At 44.5% G+C, this 17,733-nt stretch overlaps 1 protein-coding gene across 2 annotated transcripts in view; it reads right to left on the bottom strand.

Annotated features, from left to right (window-relative positions):
* The window catches only part of MARCO (macrophage receptor with collagenous structure), a 202,095-nt gene extending 193,369 nt beyond the window's left edge, over positions 1-8,726 (bottom strand). For both annotated transcript variants that reach the window (XM_069224337.1, XM_069224338.1), the window contains exons 1-2: positions 8,590-8,726; positions 6,035-6,136 (exon numbers count right to left, since the gene is read on the bottom strand). In XM_069224337.1, the coding sequence (XP_069080438.1) occupies positions 6,035-6,136; positions 8,590-8,692 (205 nt within the window). In that variant the 5' untranslated portion in view covers positions 8,693-8,726. The remainder of the gene's footprint in view (positions 1-6,034; positions 6,137-8,589) is intronic.
* Positions 8,727-17,733: the final 9,007 nt, after the last annotated feature.

Here is a 17,733-nt window from a genome sequence, read left to right as displayed (position 1 = left end):
CTTCCCCTGACCACCCCTCATCTTCCTTCTGCGTTTATTTGGTGGTAGGTCATACACCTCTGCCACCACAGTTTGCTTTAGCTTATTAATCTTAATTTTGGCTCTGGTGTGTGTTTGGGTGAATAAGTCAACTGCCGAACTACTGGCAACTAATAGTGGAGTGGTGTCCGTAGTTTGTTTAGGAGGTGGGCCAGAAATGGGAGAACTATCCCGGAGTAATAGGGGAACGTCTTCTTGGGATGAAAGATCCGGGCTGCCATTGAGGGAACCTTCCTCTTGGGAGATAGGATAGGGAGTTATGTCACTGATGGGCCTTTTTTTCATGTGTTCAATCGAGCGACGACGCTCTGTCCTACGCATCTCCAGAGAGGTTTCGATTCCCCCATCATCCTTTACCGATTTAAAGTAATTGTCCAGAGTCCCAGTGTTGGCTCCCCCCTCCTTCGCTGCTGTTCCACCTAGGGCTGATGATGGCATACCCAGAACCTTTTTCGCTACCAAGTGGGATCAAGGAAATGCAGGTGAAAGAGAGTGGGCCCAGCCCAGCCTCCTGCGTGCCCTGACGGCCACAGACGGTCCCGCCCTTGTCCCGGGCTTATCCCCGGGCACACCCGCGCGCTCCCGCAACGCGGAAGTAGCTGTTTGAGTTTATAAGAGAAAAGTTAAGCTATGAGTAGGGCGGGGCTTGCAGGGAGAGCGGCCAGGTGACAGGAGGCACGGGTTAACAGGACTGCTGGGAGACGTAGTCCTGTCCCGACGCTCGCAGCCCTGCACTCGCCCAGTCCCTCACTGGAACTGTCCGTAGGTTTTGCACAAGCGGCTCTCACGCCGCAGCGGGACCCGCGAAGCGGGCTCAGCAGAAGTAGAGGAGAGTCCAAAGGCAAACCAGCAGCAAACAGCAAGACCGACGGTATCCCAGGGGAGTGGAAATCAAAGGTGGTTTTTCAGGCCGCGAGTGACAAAGGGTGCGGGTCAACAGGACTGCTGGGAGACGTAGTCCTGTCCCCGACGCTCGCAGCCCCTGCACTCGCCCAGTCCCTCACTGAAACTGTGCGTAGGTTTTGCACTCACGCCGCAGCGGGACCCGCGAAGCAAAGGAGAGCCCAAAGGCAATCCAGCAGCAAACAGCAAGTCCGGCGGTATCCAACGGTATCCCCTGGTTATGGTTTCAGAGAGGAGGGTGACCCGCAGGAGTCAGCCGTCCAGTCGGGTGGGCCCCGGCCCCGGAGGAGATCCGCTCACCTCTGTGCTCTGGGCGTCGAGATGTCTTTTTTCTTGGACAGGTAAGCAGTTCTCATCAGGCTTGCATTTTCACAGGTAGCATCAATCCGAATGCCAGCATACGCAATTAAGCGCAGGTAAGTCTCCTATTGCACGGGGTGACCTGCCGGTCAACGGACCATGACGGCTCTCTCCCTGTCCGCCCTGGTGTGTGCCTGCCCCACCCTGGCAGCGGCAGGGGAGGATGAGCGGGGGCCTCGGAGGTTCCTTGCAGTGAAGGGAAGCACAGAGAGGATTTCCTGCCCGGGCTCCGGAGCGGGGAGTGGAGAGAGGCAGACAGGCGCTGCCAGAGTCACACGGAGCGGGCTGCGCGCCTCCCGCTGCCGTCAGCTGCGCAGTGCGAGCCCGCAGCTAGCAGCCCGCCCTCACGGCCAGACAGGCAGCGGGCTGCTCCTCCGCAGGCGGCCCCGGCGCTGCTGCTCCTCCGCAGCCACGGAGCCCGGCTGGCTCTCCTCGGGCGTAGAGCTCTGCCGCTCGTCTGCGGTCCACGGCGGTTAGTTACTCCAGGCTCTCGCGTGTGGGAGCCACGGAAGGGACATGTCCTATTAGTAACAAACCATTCTCACAAGCTGTGAGGCTTGCTCCTCCCATACGCTAGCATTGGGGATTCCCTTAAAGGTACTTAAGTGGTAATTTTTTTTATCTATGAATGGTAGCGTGGCCATGTTTGGTACAGTTGGAATAATGGTAAGAAATTCTGCTTATTGGTGTAGGTGGATTTTTGTATTACTATTATAGAAATGCCACTTTTATAAAGTGGCCATTTCTCTGTACTTATGACTCTTGTGGTTTGCGGCCTGACTCCAATCCACGTCTGGGGTAGCGTGATAGATGGGCTTTGTGTATACTTTCCAGACAGCCAGCACACAGGGAGGGTGGAGGTGTAGCTGGAATACATCTGCATACTGAGTGGTCTTCCTGGCGTGGGAGAGAAGGAGGCGGGTACACTTATAATTGTATAGGATGTGTCCTGTCCTCACACAAAGGGGTCATTTACCCCCTACTGATGTCTTGAGCTGGGACTGAGGTTGAAACAGGATGTTGTGCACTTCTGGAGTTCCTTTGAAGTGCCCCCTTGATCAAAGACAATTTGAGTATAAGTACAGGGGCTGTAGCCTCATGTTTTTTGACACTGCATGAACTTGTAACCAGATACTGCTGGCTCTGCACGCTGCCAGAAGGCACTGCTTTGTTGCTAGGAGGGACCACCATTGGACTGACTTGCTTTTTGTGCTGGCCTGCTAGGCTACGAGGAGGATCGCCATTCTACTCAAGGACCCTAATGTGCTGGCCTGCTGCTTTTTCCCTGCATCTTTCTGCTACCCAGCTGTTCTTTAGTGGTGGGTGGTGTGTCCCCTCCCTGTTTTGTTGTGGCGTTATACACCCAGCACAAGGTGAGCTCTGTGCCAAGGGAGAAGCGCATGTTGAGCACTTTGGTGATCTACAACCTTGTCTGGGTCAAGGAGAAGTAGCACGAGGTGAGCACTCCTGGCCGTGTCTCCTTTTGTTCATAGATACAGAGTGGTGCGCTGTTCCTTCCATCCAGGAGGGCTGTGGGAACCATTGGCAGAGTCCAGTGTGGCACAGATGAAGCGCTCACTTCCTAGTGCCCCCAGGGCAACACCAAGAAGGTATTCATGGTATTCTCAAAGAGGCGGCTCCATGACTGACGCCTGCTGGCAACCTTCACAACTCACATGTTTCTGCAGTGGTGTTTCCCCTCTTCTACTTGGGGAATGGATCGCAGTGACAAGGCACTTTTGGCCCTAGTCGGCAGCGAACCTCTGGAGAAGCCCCCAAAGTCAGCACAAGGGTGTAGTAGAGATCACCTCTGTGCATTTGGAATCCTCACACTACCTTCAAACACATAATAGACAAGCAGGAGTTCCTGTCCTTGAAGCTGGAGGTGTGTAAGTACTGCACAACGTATATATGGAGTGGAGGATCGCTGTTGATGTCCATATGTATAGGGTGACGTGATGGTGAATCCGTTATGTTCTGCATTTCCCTGTTGTGTTTCTGCCCTCATTGTTTATGCTGTATCTTCGGACCTGAGGTGATTTATGATGTTGTTGCTGCATTGCTAAGATAACGGACCTATTTCAGGATCTGCATTTCACGCATAGGAGGGAGGTTTCTCATGATGTATCTTAACCTATAAGACTGTATCTTAGCGATCTAACTATGATGGTTTGCCGTTTGCCTAGTTGGCAATGTAATTATTGATGTATACCGTTTTGGTCTATGTTTTATATATAATACAGTTTATTTTCATATAACTGGTGTAGAGTTTCATTTGTGGTGTATTTATTGTGCTATGGATGTGTGGTTGCTTGTGTCATGGCTGTGTGTGTTGTGCAAACACTATACATATTGCCACTGGGCTAATTCTGACTGCTCTCACCAAGCTACCAAGGGGGTGAGCAGGTGTTATCTTGGGTGTGTAGCTCTCTTACCCTGGAGTGTTGGATTCTGCCTGGCTTTGGTGCCTACCATAGCCAACCAGAAATTCTATTTCTAAAAAACTAGTAATCACATCCTACTCCACTATGATATGTAGCCAGACCTAAAAATGTAGCAGAAGAACTGGACTTTTTTCTAAAAACTATAGCATTATTGTAGCTCAAGAAGAAACATATAAAAAGGGACTAAAACTCTCAAAAACTATAAGTAGGTGGATATTTTGTGTTCCCTCCTCTCTTCACAGCTGGGCAATTTTAATAAATTTTATTTTAATGTATTATTAATTTATTTTTATTTATTATTAAGATCTTTAATGCACAGTAAATGCTGGGGGTCCATCATCTAGTTGCAGCACTTGTATGTGGCAAACAAATATGTTTCAAGTTGAACATTGACAGTGGTAAAAAATACAAATATAATTGTAGCAATGTGAAAGAGCATGGACCGATGAGGAAATAAGTTGTGCGGACGTAGAATGAGTTTGTTGTTATGAGATGCCGACAGGGTGGCAAGGTTATTACATGGTATTCTGAATCAGTAGATAGCCTTTATTAATTTCTAGAAAGTTGGAAAGATTGTACAGTCATGATGTAGAGGGTCTCACGGACGTGAAGACATAGTAATGAATGGAGGAACACTTGTTACAGTTAGGGTCTGAATTAGGATTTGTTGGACAGACCACTGTTATCAGGATTACCACCTACAATTTTTAGAGATCGATGCTGGCTCACAGCAGTGCCTCTGAACGCACTGTAAGTTTGCCTAATGTCTGCTGTCAGTTTTGATGGCTGTGCATCAAATTGTTTATTTTTCAAAAACAAATTCCCAAAGTAAAACAAACAAGCAAACAAAAAAATAACTGAAGACTGCTATATCCAGGAGGAATTTTTCCTGCTTTGGACAGGAGAGGTCATTATTTTAATTTTTCTGTTCATTTCTGCTAGGTTTTACCTAATGGTGATGAAAGACAAAAAGGACTTTAGATCGTCAGCACTAAATGGGGTGGGTGATTGGATGACCTTACTCAAACAATCAGCAGTCTGTCAGACCATGGAAGCTTTCCATTGATGGAGCCAAAAAGAGAACAGACAATAAAAAGTTGATAGTCCACCAGACTCTAAAGAAGGCAGGCAGATCAGGAAATCGCCAGACAGGGTACTCTATCCACCAACCTGTACATTTGGCCCTTGGTTGGTTTTCTGAACTACCATTGATGAGTTTTTATTGTCTGAGAGTAGAAAAAAAGTCTTCAGTTTGAAATATAGCTGGTTAACTGATACCACTAGAGAACGTTTATCTGCAACAGGCATATTCTCCACTTAATGGAGATCACTGAAAGTTGTACATTATTCCTGTATGATATCCTGTAAGATATCATAAGATATTAAGTTTCTTTTAAGGGATACATATCATCACCAGCAATAAATTAAATGTGAAAATGTGACTCAAGGTAATCCAAATGGTACTTCTTCCATTTGTAAAGACTATAATTAACTGAAGCTACTATTACCCACATTCAAGATGTCAATTTACTGACCTCTGGAGGATAGAAGGCTTAGGTAGTATTTGGGGGATTTACATTCATGACTGGTAGATCACTAGAGATATTAGTAACAAGAGTTTAAACTTTAACTTTTGAGGTTTCTTGCCAGGACTGAGCTACGATAGTGATCTCTAGATTTACAAAAAAAGCTGGGTCACCATGTGTTATATCTGAGGAGATAATAACTACCAAGGTCACAGCTGTGTAGTTATTTTGGGAAAATAGACCAAATAAATTATTATTATTAAATCATGTACAAGAATGATATTATGTCCTCTATCTATCTACCTATCTATCTATCTATCTATCTATCTATCTATCTATCTATCTATCTATCTATCTATCTATCTATCTATCTATCTCATTTATAAAGTGCAACAGTTGCACTAAAGGGCGTCTGGGTGCTGAGAGGAAGGCAACTGTTAAAGCAGCCACATTTCAGGTTAGGGCCAGTAGAAAAACAAGTTTTAAACAGTTCCCGGAATGAATATATATGTAACTATATATGCATACATATGAAATCCAGAGCATACTGGTGCATTGAGAACTCTTTGCCATTGCAAAGATTATGGAATAAAATAATGTCCCATATATCAGTTTTGAGCCCAAATTGACATGTATTCAAAAATGTACATTCACAAATAGCATCATATTATTGAATGCAGGAAAAAATCTGGATCACATTAGTAATTGAATCTAAAATGGAAGCTTAGTATACAATACACTTTATTCAGTCGAAACACTTACCTTTGTATGCCAACAGCCCTGTCCCACAGGTGAGCACAGCCAAATATACAAGAATAGCAATCAAAATGCAATTTCTAGGTGAATTTCTCTTGATTTTGGATTCTGAAAAGCATCCACAGAAAAAAAATATGTTTGTTTATTTTCTTCAGTACGGCATATACATTTTAGTCTCCATTCACGACTAAAACACACTCAGGGGCAGATTGAAGTGCCCCTAGCACCTCCGTGTGCTACATTAGCAGCATTTTTCTTTTACACTAATAGGGCCAAAATTGCAGTGCTGAATTTACAAAGTCGAGCAATGCATGCATTGCACCACTTTGTAACCCTTTGTGCTACATTATGCCTGTGTCAGGCATAATGTATGCAAAGGGGGCATACCCCCTTAGGGAGGCTGAAAAAATGGTGCAAAGAAATCAAAGAGATTTCTTCACATCATTTTTTTGGACACTTTGAACGCCTTCTCCGGCAGGCGTTAAAAGGAGGCACACCATTGTTTACAATGGATCTCAATGGGCTTTGCAGGATTAGTGTCAACATTTTTTATCCTAATCCTGGAAAGCTCAGAACTAGCGTCAAGAATTCTGATGCTGGTTCCCTAACTACCGCCATGGTGCGCTGCATATTAAATACAGCACACACATGGTGGTGTAAGGGGGTGCAAAGGGGCACAAGAAAAGTCCTGCTGCACTGTGTTCAGCGCCACTTTTCTTAAATCTGCCCCTCAATACACAAAAGGCACAGACCTCTCTCTTAAGAACACAGGGCTAATTGTACAAACCATTCTTTCAGTCAGAAATGGCCCGATCAGGCCATTTCGGACTGCACAAGTGCTTGTAAATATGTAAAAAACACAAATTACGACTCAGTAATAGGTTACTAAATCGCTATTTGTGTTTGTAATTCGGTATTAGGCAGGGGCAATTTTTTGGGCTTCCTTTCCATATACCAAATCTGAAGGGGATATATGAATGTTTTGCGACCGAATTACGTTAACAAAACATTCACATTTTACTGATTCCTTAAAAGAGGTGCTAACCCATTCGCAAATAAGAAGGGGTCCTCAAGGGAGCTCTTCCTCTTTGAGAATGCAGAACAAATATTTTTTAAGAACAGGCTGTGATAGGAGGACCACTGGCTACTCATAAACAATGAAACTTCAAAGTTAAAAGTTTTTTTTTTATACACATCCCGTTTTCCTTTAAGGGAAGGGTGCTGTGCTAGACTGATTTCTTTAAAAGCTGGTCTGCTGACACCAGCAGGCCACTATCTCTGTGATTCCTAATGGGTGACAAATTGTGTTCTTACTTAATAATATTCATGATGTAGGTATATTTTGACCCACTAAGAGTCACAAATGAAACTCAAAAGGGTTTCATACACTGAAATGTTGATTTCCTAATTGTGATTCACAGGAAATCTCAATTAGGAAATTGCTACTTCAAATCTTACTACATGTAGCCCAAAATGCCACATGAGAGGATTTAGAAAGACCCTTTCCCACCCTAACAGACAAGAGAGTTTTTCTAAACAAGTTATATTTTCAATCACACCTCTGCTAATGTACTGCAAAGAAAGTGGAAGCAGGCATTCTGGGAAAATGTATAAGAAAGAATATACCAGCACATGTATCTATAATCAATTACGCCTGTCAATTTCGTCTTCAGTTTATAAACAATTTTCTTTACTGTTAATTAACTGGCTTTTCATATTTCCAAAAACACAGAAGACGACATTATTTTTTAACCACAAACAATAAGAAGAATACATATGTAGAAGCTACAGTATTAAACCTATTTACATTTACGTGTAAATTGGAAGGGCAAATGCAAACCAGTTTACATAATATTTGCGTCGAGTTTCAGGGGTTGAGTGTTGTACCCAAGTTACACGTTAGCATAGCGTGCAGAGTTTTTATGCCTGTTTCATTCCATTATCATAATTACTGCACAATTTTGCCCGAGCAATTACCACTAAGTGGAACCCGGTTGTAACTTGCTATGCAAAGACAATTGTTAGTGCTAACTTAGTTATCTTATGATGGATGCAACTGCTAAAAAAAGGTGTTAATAATTTGCACCTGAACTAAGCACTTGCGCCCAGGTTGAAATGTTGAACGATCAATACCAAGGGAACACACTTTACACAAAAAAGCACTCTGTGGGTTGTAAAATTAATAACAAACACATCCCGACACATTTTATTAAAAAATATCATGCTTCAGATATTTTGTTTTTAAAATGTTATCTACAAAACTTTAATCAACGTTTATAGTTTGACTGCCCAATCTTTTTGTAAACTTGCATCCAAGATAGAGGTAGACTAAGTGTGCCCCGATTTAGTCAGATCTCTGTGCAAACCCGCATTTGCTCAGGTATTGGAACTATAATTAATAAGCAAAATTAATTGCAGATAAGCCCTGGTTTATAGGATATTATTGGGTCAATAAATATTGTAAATCCGTTCAAACCACTTATATTCACAGCCAAATCGCAAAACTTTGTGTCCAATGTATATATATATATATATAATATATACATATAGATGTACTTTACCTTTTATCTCAAAAGGAGACATTGTGGAAGGAAGACTCGTCCCTATGTCGCTATATAGAAAGGTTTTGGAATCATTACAGCTGGTATCGTGCAACTCCTCCATTTCGGTTTTCCATTGCCGTCGTATGAACACTTGTGCGTCCTTCTAGGGCAAATAAATATAGGGAAAGGGGGAGTTCCTAGTTTCACAACTTTATTTGCATTTCGATGACCACGCATTTTCTACTCGTGACCAGTTGCGTTTTCTACGCGTGTGGTAATAATATATCAAACGTTTCCAAACAAGAAGGAAAGACGTGGTTCAACACACTTGACCACACATAAAGTAAGCATTTTGCCTGTTTTAAGAACCTGGAAATACTGTTTCCCCCAAGTTAAATTTCATTGGATTTTTATTCTATTACATTTTCCTAATGTTCCGTGGTTAAGCTATCCATCTATATATCTATCTATCTATCTATCTATCTAGATTAAAGTAATATAATAATTACGTGAGTATGTCAATGACAACATTTACGTTTTGAAATAAAAAAAAAAAAGAAATTCACCAGTAATAGTTAGCATGGCTAACTATAATTTGCAACCCGCCATGCGCTACATATCTCATCACTTGTGACATGCTCTATGACATCCTTTGTGACATCACTGATGACATTTCAAATGATATCATTGATGACATCACTGATGAAGTCACCAATAACTCATCCCAAATTCGTTTTTCTGCATATTACTCCATAAATTAGTATGGCATTAGAGGCCTGAAAGTAAGTACAAACTAGTAGGTCTAGGTGGAGTGTGCATATTTTTACTTTACAGAATTCCATGGAATAACAAAAAAAACTCTATAAGATTCTGCAGAACTCTGCAAATGGGCAGAAGAAGGTCATCTGTCCATCTAAGCTGCTTTTTCAGACCAATAGATTATTACACACTGCAAAATCAGTGTGAATGGCACCAAGAGGTGTACAAGTGTGCTGCCATTTTGTTTTGGCTGTTTCTGTTCTTCTTTACCTGCTGGCTATTGTTTTCCTCAATCCAGCCCAATCTAACCCCATCTGTTTTTCCTATTCCCAAACCAAACTTTTTTGAACTTATTTTGTTATTGTCTCATTTTCCTGTTGTTAGAAATTGGATCTTTGGTTGGCAGTCAGGTTACCCCCTGTCCAAGCAAGGACCATCACTCTAGTCGGGGTAAGGCACACTCAATCCAAATTATCCTGTGCCTACCCTCTAGTAGCTTGGCACTGAGCAGTCAGGCTTAACTTAGAAGGCAATGTGTAAAGTATTTGTGCAATAAATCATGCAATAACACAGTATAGCACCACAAAAATACACCACACAGTGTTTAGAAAAATATATAATATTTATCTGGATAAATGCAGGTCAAAACGATTAAAATGCAATAAGTTTATTTTGGAATATCACTGTAAAAATGATATAAAGTATCTTTTGTCTCTTAAAATGAATAAATGTCTCTTGCAAGCACAAAGTACCTGGTTTGCGTTCAAAATCTCCGCAAACAACTGCAGAGAAGGAGATGAGTAGAAAATAGGGAGGTATGTGTCGATTTCTCGGGCCACACACAGCGATGCATCATTTATTTTCCACGCATTGATGGCTGTGTGTCAATTTCCGATGCTCGGTCGTGGATCCTCTTCAGGTTGCGAGGTTTTCGCATGCCCCGGGGATGGTGCGTTTAAATCCGGTGCTGACAGGATGAAGTCACGGGGCTGCGTTGATCCGGTGAACGTTGGGTGGAAATTTCTACCACACGGCAGGCGCTGCATCGATTCCTCTCTGGAAATAAGGCTGCATCGTTCCGGCTTGGTTGTGCGTCGATCCAGTGCTCCGTGCGTCTAATTTCCGGTTCCTATGATGGAGCTGCATTAATCTTCTTGTTGCGAAGTCAGGCTGCATTGTTCCGGTTCGGCGTGCAGTGAATTTTTCACTGCGATGCAGGCTGTGCGTAGTTTCTGGCAGGCTGTGCCTTCATTTGTGCCACACAGGGAGTTCTTCTTGTAGTTATGAAGTCGTTTTGGTTCTAAGACTTCAGGGAACAGGAGGCAAGCTCTATCTAAGCCCTTGGAGAGCACTTCTCACCACAGCCAGAGAGCAGCAAGGCAGCAGGGCAACAGTAAGGCAGCAGTCCTTTACAGAAAGCAGTCAGGTGAGTCCTTTGGGCAGCCAGACAGTTCTTCTTGGCAGGTTGCAGGGTCTGGTTTAGGTTCTCTTCTCCAGGAAGTGTCTGCAAGGTAGAGTGTTTACCTCAGAAGTGTCTACGTTGATTGGATCAGAGATCCTGCTTAAATACCCAAATGTGCCCTTGAAGTGTGGAAGACTTCAAAGAGTGGCTTAGAAGTGCACAAGGTCCCCTTTCAGTTCCACCCTGCCTGCCAGGGTCCCAGTAGGGGGTGTGGCAGTCCTTTGTGTGAGGGCAGGCTACAGTCCTTTGACATGTAAGTGTCAAGCCCTCCACCCTCCCAGCCTAGGAAGACCCATTAAAAATGCAGATGTATGCAACTGAGGCTGAGCATCCTGTGTTTGGAGTTTGTCTGAGTGAATGCACAAGGGAGCTGTCAACTAAACTTAGCCAGACATGGATTGTAAGGCACGGAAGGATTTAAGTGTAGAGAAATGCTTACTTTCTAAAAGTAGCATTTCTACAATAGTAATATAAAATCCAACTTCACCATTAAGCAGGATTTTGTATCACCATTCTGGCCATACTAAATATGACCTGGCTACTCCTTTCAGATCAGAATCTACCGCTCAAACATTATATGAGGGTAGCCCTAATACTATCCTATGAAAGGAGCAGGCCTCACAGCAGTGTAAAAAGAATTTAGGAGTTTTACACTACCAGGACATATAGAACATACATGTTCATGTCCTGCCTTTTACCTACATAGCACCCTGCCATATAGGCTACCTAGGGCATACCTTAGGGGTGACCTATATGTAGGAAAAAGAGAAGTAATTGCCAAGCGAAGTGGCAGTGAAACTGCACACTCAGGCACTGCCGCGGCAGGCCTGAGCCATGGTTAGGGAGCTACTTATGTGGGAGGCACAACCTATGCTGCAGCCCACTTGTAGCATTTAATTTGCAGACCCTGGGCAGATGTAGTGCACTTGGCTAGGGACTTACAAGTAAATTAAATAAGCCAATTTGGTATGAGCCAATGTCACTATGTTTTAAGGGGAGAGCATATGCACTTTAGCACTGACTAGCAGTGATAAAGTGTGCAGTGTCCTAAAGCCAGCACAAGTGAGGTCAGAAAAAGAGTAGGAGGAAGACAAAAAGTTTGGGTGTCACCCTGCAGAAAGGCCATTTCCAATACCTGTGTTTCCTTTTATATTTATTTTGTTTGTTTTTTGTTTTCTGTTTCTTTGTTGCATTTTGTTTTTTGTTTTACCTTTTTTGGGCCTGTCCTCTGTCTGTTGTTCCTCCTCCTCCACTTTGTCTACTTTCCTTCCTGACTCCAGTCCCACTCCTTCCTCCTCATAAATTGATGACAAGAGCAGGCAGCATGTGTGCCACCCACATCCCATGTAAATGTTGCAGGAGGGCAGAGGTGTGGCCTCCCCAATCTTTATTGAAACAAAGGTCGTCACACTAATATTTTAGCTGCAGTGCCAAATCCCCTGCATTCTGGCAGCAAGCAGCAGGCCTGGCAAGGGCTATGTCCTGCAGGGGGGTCAGCTTCTCTTGGAGTGACCCAGCAGCAGCTGATGCACTGCTGGTCAGACGTCAATGACCAGGAAGGAGACCTGCTCAGGCTGCTGGGCATAGAGGTTGTGGGGTTTTGAACCAAGAAAATCACAGAAATTCAGCAGTTACAGTTAGCAGCACTAACTTAAACGTGCTACCTCGCTTTGCAATGCTTATGCCCTTGCATATGACATCATTCATGACATATTCTATGACATCATTTATAAAAACAAGAAGGTGATCGATGGAATGCCTGAATTATTATCAGCCACTGGCAATCGCTCGGGCTGCATCCCAATCCACGATTTTTCAACCAACATGCCTCCTCATTTTGGAACCAGCCATATGCAAATCAGTCTTAACCCTCATAGGAACAAAAGTCATACATTTAGCCAAGTGTGTCCATTACATGACATGTCAGTCTCCAGATACAACCCCCCAACCATAACCACTTCATTACAGCAGTTTGACAATTGAGCCAGTATTCTACCCAGCACTTCCCAATTCAAAGCACCTCTCTCCAGTGAAGTCCACATGGCTGAGTAGGCCTCTTTGAATCATATTGGTTTCCCATTTAAATCAAACTAGATAACTTCCTTCTTCCGGGTGCTGAGGTCATCCCACCCTGTGTCCTGAATCCGACTCCAAGTCCTGATTTCCTAGACTTCCTGACATAAATGAGATTGAGAGAGATAGACCTGTAGTGCACTGCTGTAGGTGAACAAGACAAGCAAAATAATGTGAATGTTTTCTGTAGATTGTATCTGTTGATTAAAATAAATGGTCTCTGAAGAATCAGAAACAAAGTACAGCAAGGAGTGGACAATGCAAGTAAATCTAGCTAAGCCTGAAAGGGCTATTCACCTTCAGGCAAAAGCACTCATCAGCCCCAAAACTTGTCAAATAGTCAAAATCCAATGTATAGCTATTAGGTGAACAACACCCTCACTGTCTGCCACCACACCAATCATAACCACTCACACTCTCTCAATAACATATCACCCATGGTACATTAGTTACCTGTGCCAGTCCAAGCATGGTGGTACACATTGTCTATTGTATCTCCTCTTTTCCATTGGAAGCAAGCAACACAATAGCAGGCTAGTAAATTAATTATCTTTGTTAGATCAGCCTAACCAGGGAATAAAGAAGCGAAGGATAAAGACGGAGGGATTAGGCATTGTCTTCATGTCCTCTAAGCAAATGGGAATGCTTCTTCACTGCACACTGGTCCAACACCAGTCTGGCCAAACATGTGAATAAATGGTGTGGCTATATAAATAGGAAATCAAATACATAAATGTACCTTTAACTATATACATGTATTGTTTTGCCAAGCACTCCAATGATAATGTGAAAGTTCTATTGTGGCCTACTCAGTTCGGGAAGTAACTCAGGGGTTCTGCCCAGAAGTTGGTCAGCTAATGCAGTTAAGTCTGTCCAATCACCCACTCCTTCTCCTCCTGTGCTGTCAGGAACAGTACAATCTTGTGATATCAAGTGTTAGTTCATTTTGATCATGGTCAGGGTCTCCACTTTTTGAGGAAAAAGGCTGGTCCTTCTGACTGTTATAACTGTACCAACTGTACTAAAAATACACTCAGCAGACACACTGGCTATCAGACAAGCCAAATACTTTATTACCAGCATGCTGTGCTCTGGCCCTTGGCACATTTTCCAATTCCAATAGACCAATGGGTTTTGATCCAATTAGGCCACTTATAGGTCACCCAGATAGTCTTGGGCCATTGTCTGAATGGTCATTACTCACCCTATTTTGTCTTCACATCTGCACTTGACTTAAGCCCTGCCACTTGAAACCAAGCCACTGCAGAGGTTGGGTCCAATGCTTCTGTTACTGGTGTTGTTGTAGCCAATATTGCTGTTGCTGATGTTGCTGGAATTGGCTGCTATGAGACAACAGCACTGCTCTGTCTGGACGTTGAAGGCTACATGCCAGAACGTCTGTCTGAGCATCTAACTTCCAGTTGTTCTTATTCCAGGTCTCTCTTTTGCTCAGCAAACAACATCTTGTATAGTTAAACATCCCCTTCTTGAACAGGAATGAAAGTGCTCTGTATTTTTTGTACTGTGGATAAAGTATTGTGGCACAGATGTACTCTTTCGAGGACACAATCTCTTGTGGTAGCCCTGGATTAACAGCCAAGCTAGGGACTAAACTCTCAACCAACTCATTGGTTCTTTATTCTCACTGGTGAACCTTTACAAAACCTTTTATAACTGGCCCTGTAGTAGATGCAAAACAGGATAGCTTGGCCTATCTTATGTCCCATGTGAAAACCTCAAAAGGAAGTAGCATCTGTGTCAGGCATTTTACTAAGCACAATGGGGGTCATTCCTACGCCGCCCGCCAAGCGGGAACCGCCGAATGATGGCACCGCGGTCAAAAGACAGAGGCGGCCATTCTGGCTTTCCCGCGGGGCCGGCGGGCGACCGCCAGTAGGCCGCCCGCCGGCCCAGCGGGAAACCCCCTTCTATGAGGATGCCGGCTCCGAATGGAGCCGGCGGAGTCGAAGGGGTGCGACGGGTGCAGTGGCACCCGTCGCGATTTTCAGTGTCTGCTTTGCAGACACTGAAAATCTTAGTGGGGCCCCAGGGGCCCCACGACACCCGTTACCGCCATCCTGTTCCTGGCGGTGAAAACCGCCAGGAACAGGATGGCGGTAAGGGGGTCGAAATCCCCATGGCGGCGCTGCAAGCAGCGCCGCCATGGAGGATTCCCTGGGCCAGGGGTAAACCGGTGGGAAACCGCCGGTTGCCCTTTTCTGACCGCGGCTTTACCGCCGCGGTCAGAATGGCCAAGGAAGCACCGCCAGCCTGTTGGCGGTGCTTCCGTCATTTTAGCCCTGGCGGTCGCCGACCGCCAGGGTTAGAATGACCCCCAATGTGTCCATCTCGATGGTCATGCTTTTCCCAGTTGCATTCTCACTTCTTTGAAGGACATAGACAGTGATCGTGTGGTTGCGCTCATAGGACCCTTCCTGCCTAAACATGCCCATTTTAGTAACTTGGATTGTTTGCTTTTATGGTATCACTGATGCAGGTGACTTCTGGAGAGAACCAAGAAGTGGTGGACTCAATGTGTGTCTTGGGGGAATCACTGTATGAGGTGGTGTCTCCATCTAAGTCTTGTGCCATTTGGAGGTTGCTGATGCAGGTGATGCTGGTGCATTGCTGGGGACAGGGCTGCTTGTGTACAGCTGTCACCATTCCTTCTTCATCACCTCTGTCACTCTGATTGGAGCTGATTTCCCTCTCTCATCACCACTACTGCCAGCAGCTATTATTTTTATAGTGCTCCTCCGATCGGATTATGTGATATTTTTCATCTGAGTTGTTTGGCCTCCTGTACTACAGCGTTGTTGGAAAATGGGTTATTCGTAAGAGCAGGTAAGTACTTACACTTAGCATCAGGCCACTAACCTCCACGTAGGTCCAATTAGGTCGCAGTAAATGAAACCTAGCTCAACCCTTGGTAGCTTGGCAACGAGCGACAAGGCTTAACTTAAGAGACAAAGCGTAAAGCATTCAAATATCAAAAAACAGTAATTAAATAAAACACAGGAAACGGTTTAAAAATCTAAAATCAATTTATAAAAATATGTCATATTTTTAGCTTTAAAATGACATCAACACGAATAAAATCGGATATGGGGAACTGGAGATATGATTTTTTACAGAATTAGTGCTTTCTAGCGCATAGAAACAAAAAGCGCAAATCTGGTCATCTGGTCACACCTCGACCGGGGCAAAGTCAAAGTTTAATGCCGACCGCGATGGAGCCCGGCTCAGCTACAGCCCACAGGAAGCCTCAGTCATAAGTTTAACTTAGGACTTAGTCATTTTTCTGGAGATTTTCTTCAGCGGGACCAAGTCGCCAGTCCAATCCAACTTCCTGGAACTCTTGCTCGGATACGCATCACAGGAGCTCTCGGTGGAGATTTTTACCTTCTGACTTAGTTGTTTTTTTTAGGTGAAAATCCTTCGAACAGGGCAAACCTGAATCTTGATCTGAAGTCCTTGGAGCCCTCTTCGGATACACTGCCTGGGATGTCCCGGTCAACTTCCTACAGTCGTACTTAGTCACTTTTTCTGAGATTTTATTCACCCGGAGGAACCCTCAAGTCAGGCTGGGTCGGGGTTGAGGCAACCAGGCTAGAGTTGCAGTGGTAGGTCGGTCCCTTTATGGAGCGTTGTTCCAAAAGTTCTCCAAACTTCTGGATCTTCTTCCAGATGTTCCTTTAAGGGTCTTTTGAGGTCCACAGCTCACCCCAAGGTTCCAGAAGCTCTGAGATGCCTCTTGAGGGAGCAGAGTACAAATCCCTGAATGCACCTGGCACAAACTCCTTTTTGGCCACTGGGCAGTGGTCAGCTAGTTGGTTTCTCCAGAAGTTGGTGCAGGGGACTCTGGTTAGCAAGTTTTCAACTGTTGCAAACAGGGAGTCCCTCCTTGAAACAGTTGAAGCCAGGCAAAGTCCTTCTTGTGGTGAAACCCAGGTGTGCACCTGGTGCAGACCTCCAGTTTGCAGTGTCCAGGTGCAGGTCAGGGGTCCATCACAGCAGTCCTTATTCTTCTGTAGTTTTTCCTTGTTGGAATCTGATTAGGATCTCAGGTGTGGGTGCAGGTCTGCCAGTTTTATCCTTGCTCCTGGGTGAAAAAGAGGGGGGTCCTGGTTCTCCAATCAGGGGCAGGGTCCTTCCCCCCGTGATGACCACTTCCTGTGAAGTGTGGCAAAATCAATACCAGGGAGCAACATTCCTCAAACATCTATCATGGCTGAAAGTGATTTTTGGAGGTTACATCTGGCTGAGCCCACCCACTGGTGTGGCAAAAAATCCTAAACACAACCCTCTCCTGTCCGCACCTAATTGTCTGGGTTTGCAGGATGTGAGGGTGTTGCAGGGTTGCTCCAAATGTCCTTCCCTGCCTTTGAAGACCAGGTTGGCAGCCCTCCCCCTTTCCTGCCTTCCCATCTGCTGAAGGGAGATCTCCTCCCCCAGGCACATCTCTTCATGTTCATCCAGGCAGCCTGGCAAGGCTGCCAGAGGCTGGCCAATCAGAGCAAAGCAGCAAAAACACTGCAGGGCTGAAGTTGGCAACTTTTCAGGTAAAGTTTAAAACTCCTTACCTGAACAAATTATATTAAATCCAACAACTGGAAGTTGTGGGATTTATTATACCAATTAATTTGAAACCAAACTTGTGGTATCTGTTGCTTAAGGGAACTTTTAAAATTAAAATAAAGTCTCCCCATTCTAGCCTATGAAGGCCATTCACTACAATGAGGGAAAAACAAATTTGGCTGTTTTACCTCACCAGGGCTTATAGAACTATTTTTATAAGGTCCTTGCTTATAGTTACATGGCACCCAGTCCTAGGGGCACATAGGGCACACTTTAGGGGTGACATATAT

Source organism: Pleurodeles waltl, chromosome 3_1, assembly GCF_031143425.1.
Source record: "Pleurodeles waltl isolate 20211129_DDA chromosome 3_1, aPleWal1.hap1.20221129, whole genome shotgun sequence".
In the NCBI taxonomy this organism is placed as follows: Eukaryota; Metazoa; Chordata; class Amphibia; order Caudata; family Salamandridae; genus Pleurodeles; species Pleurodeles waltl.
The sequence above is the reverse complement of the archived record's forward strand: the minus strand, read 5'-3'. Positions and strand labels throughout refer to the sequence as shown.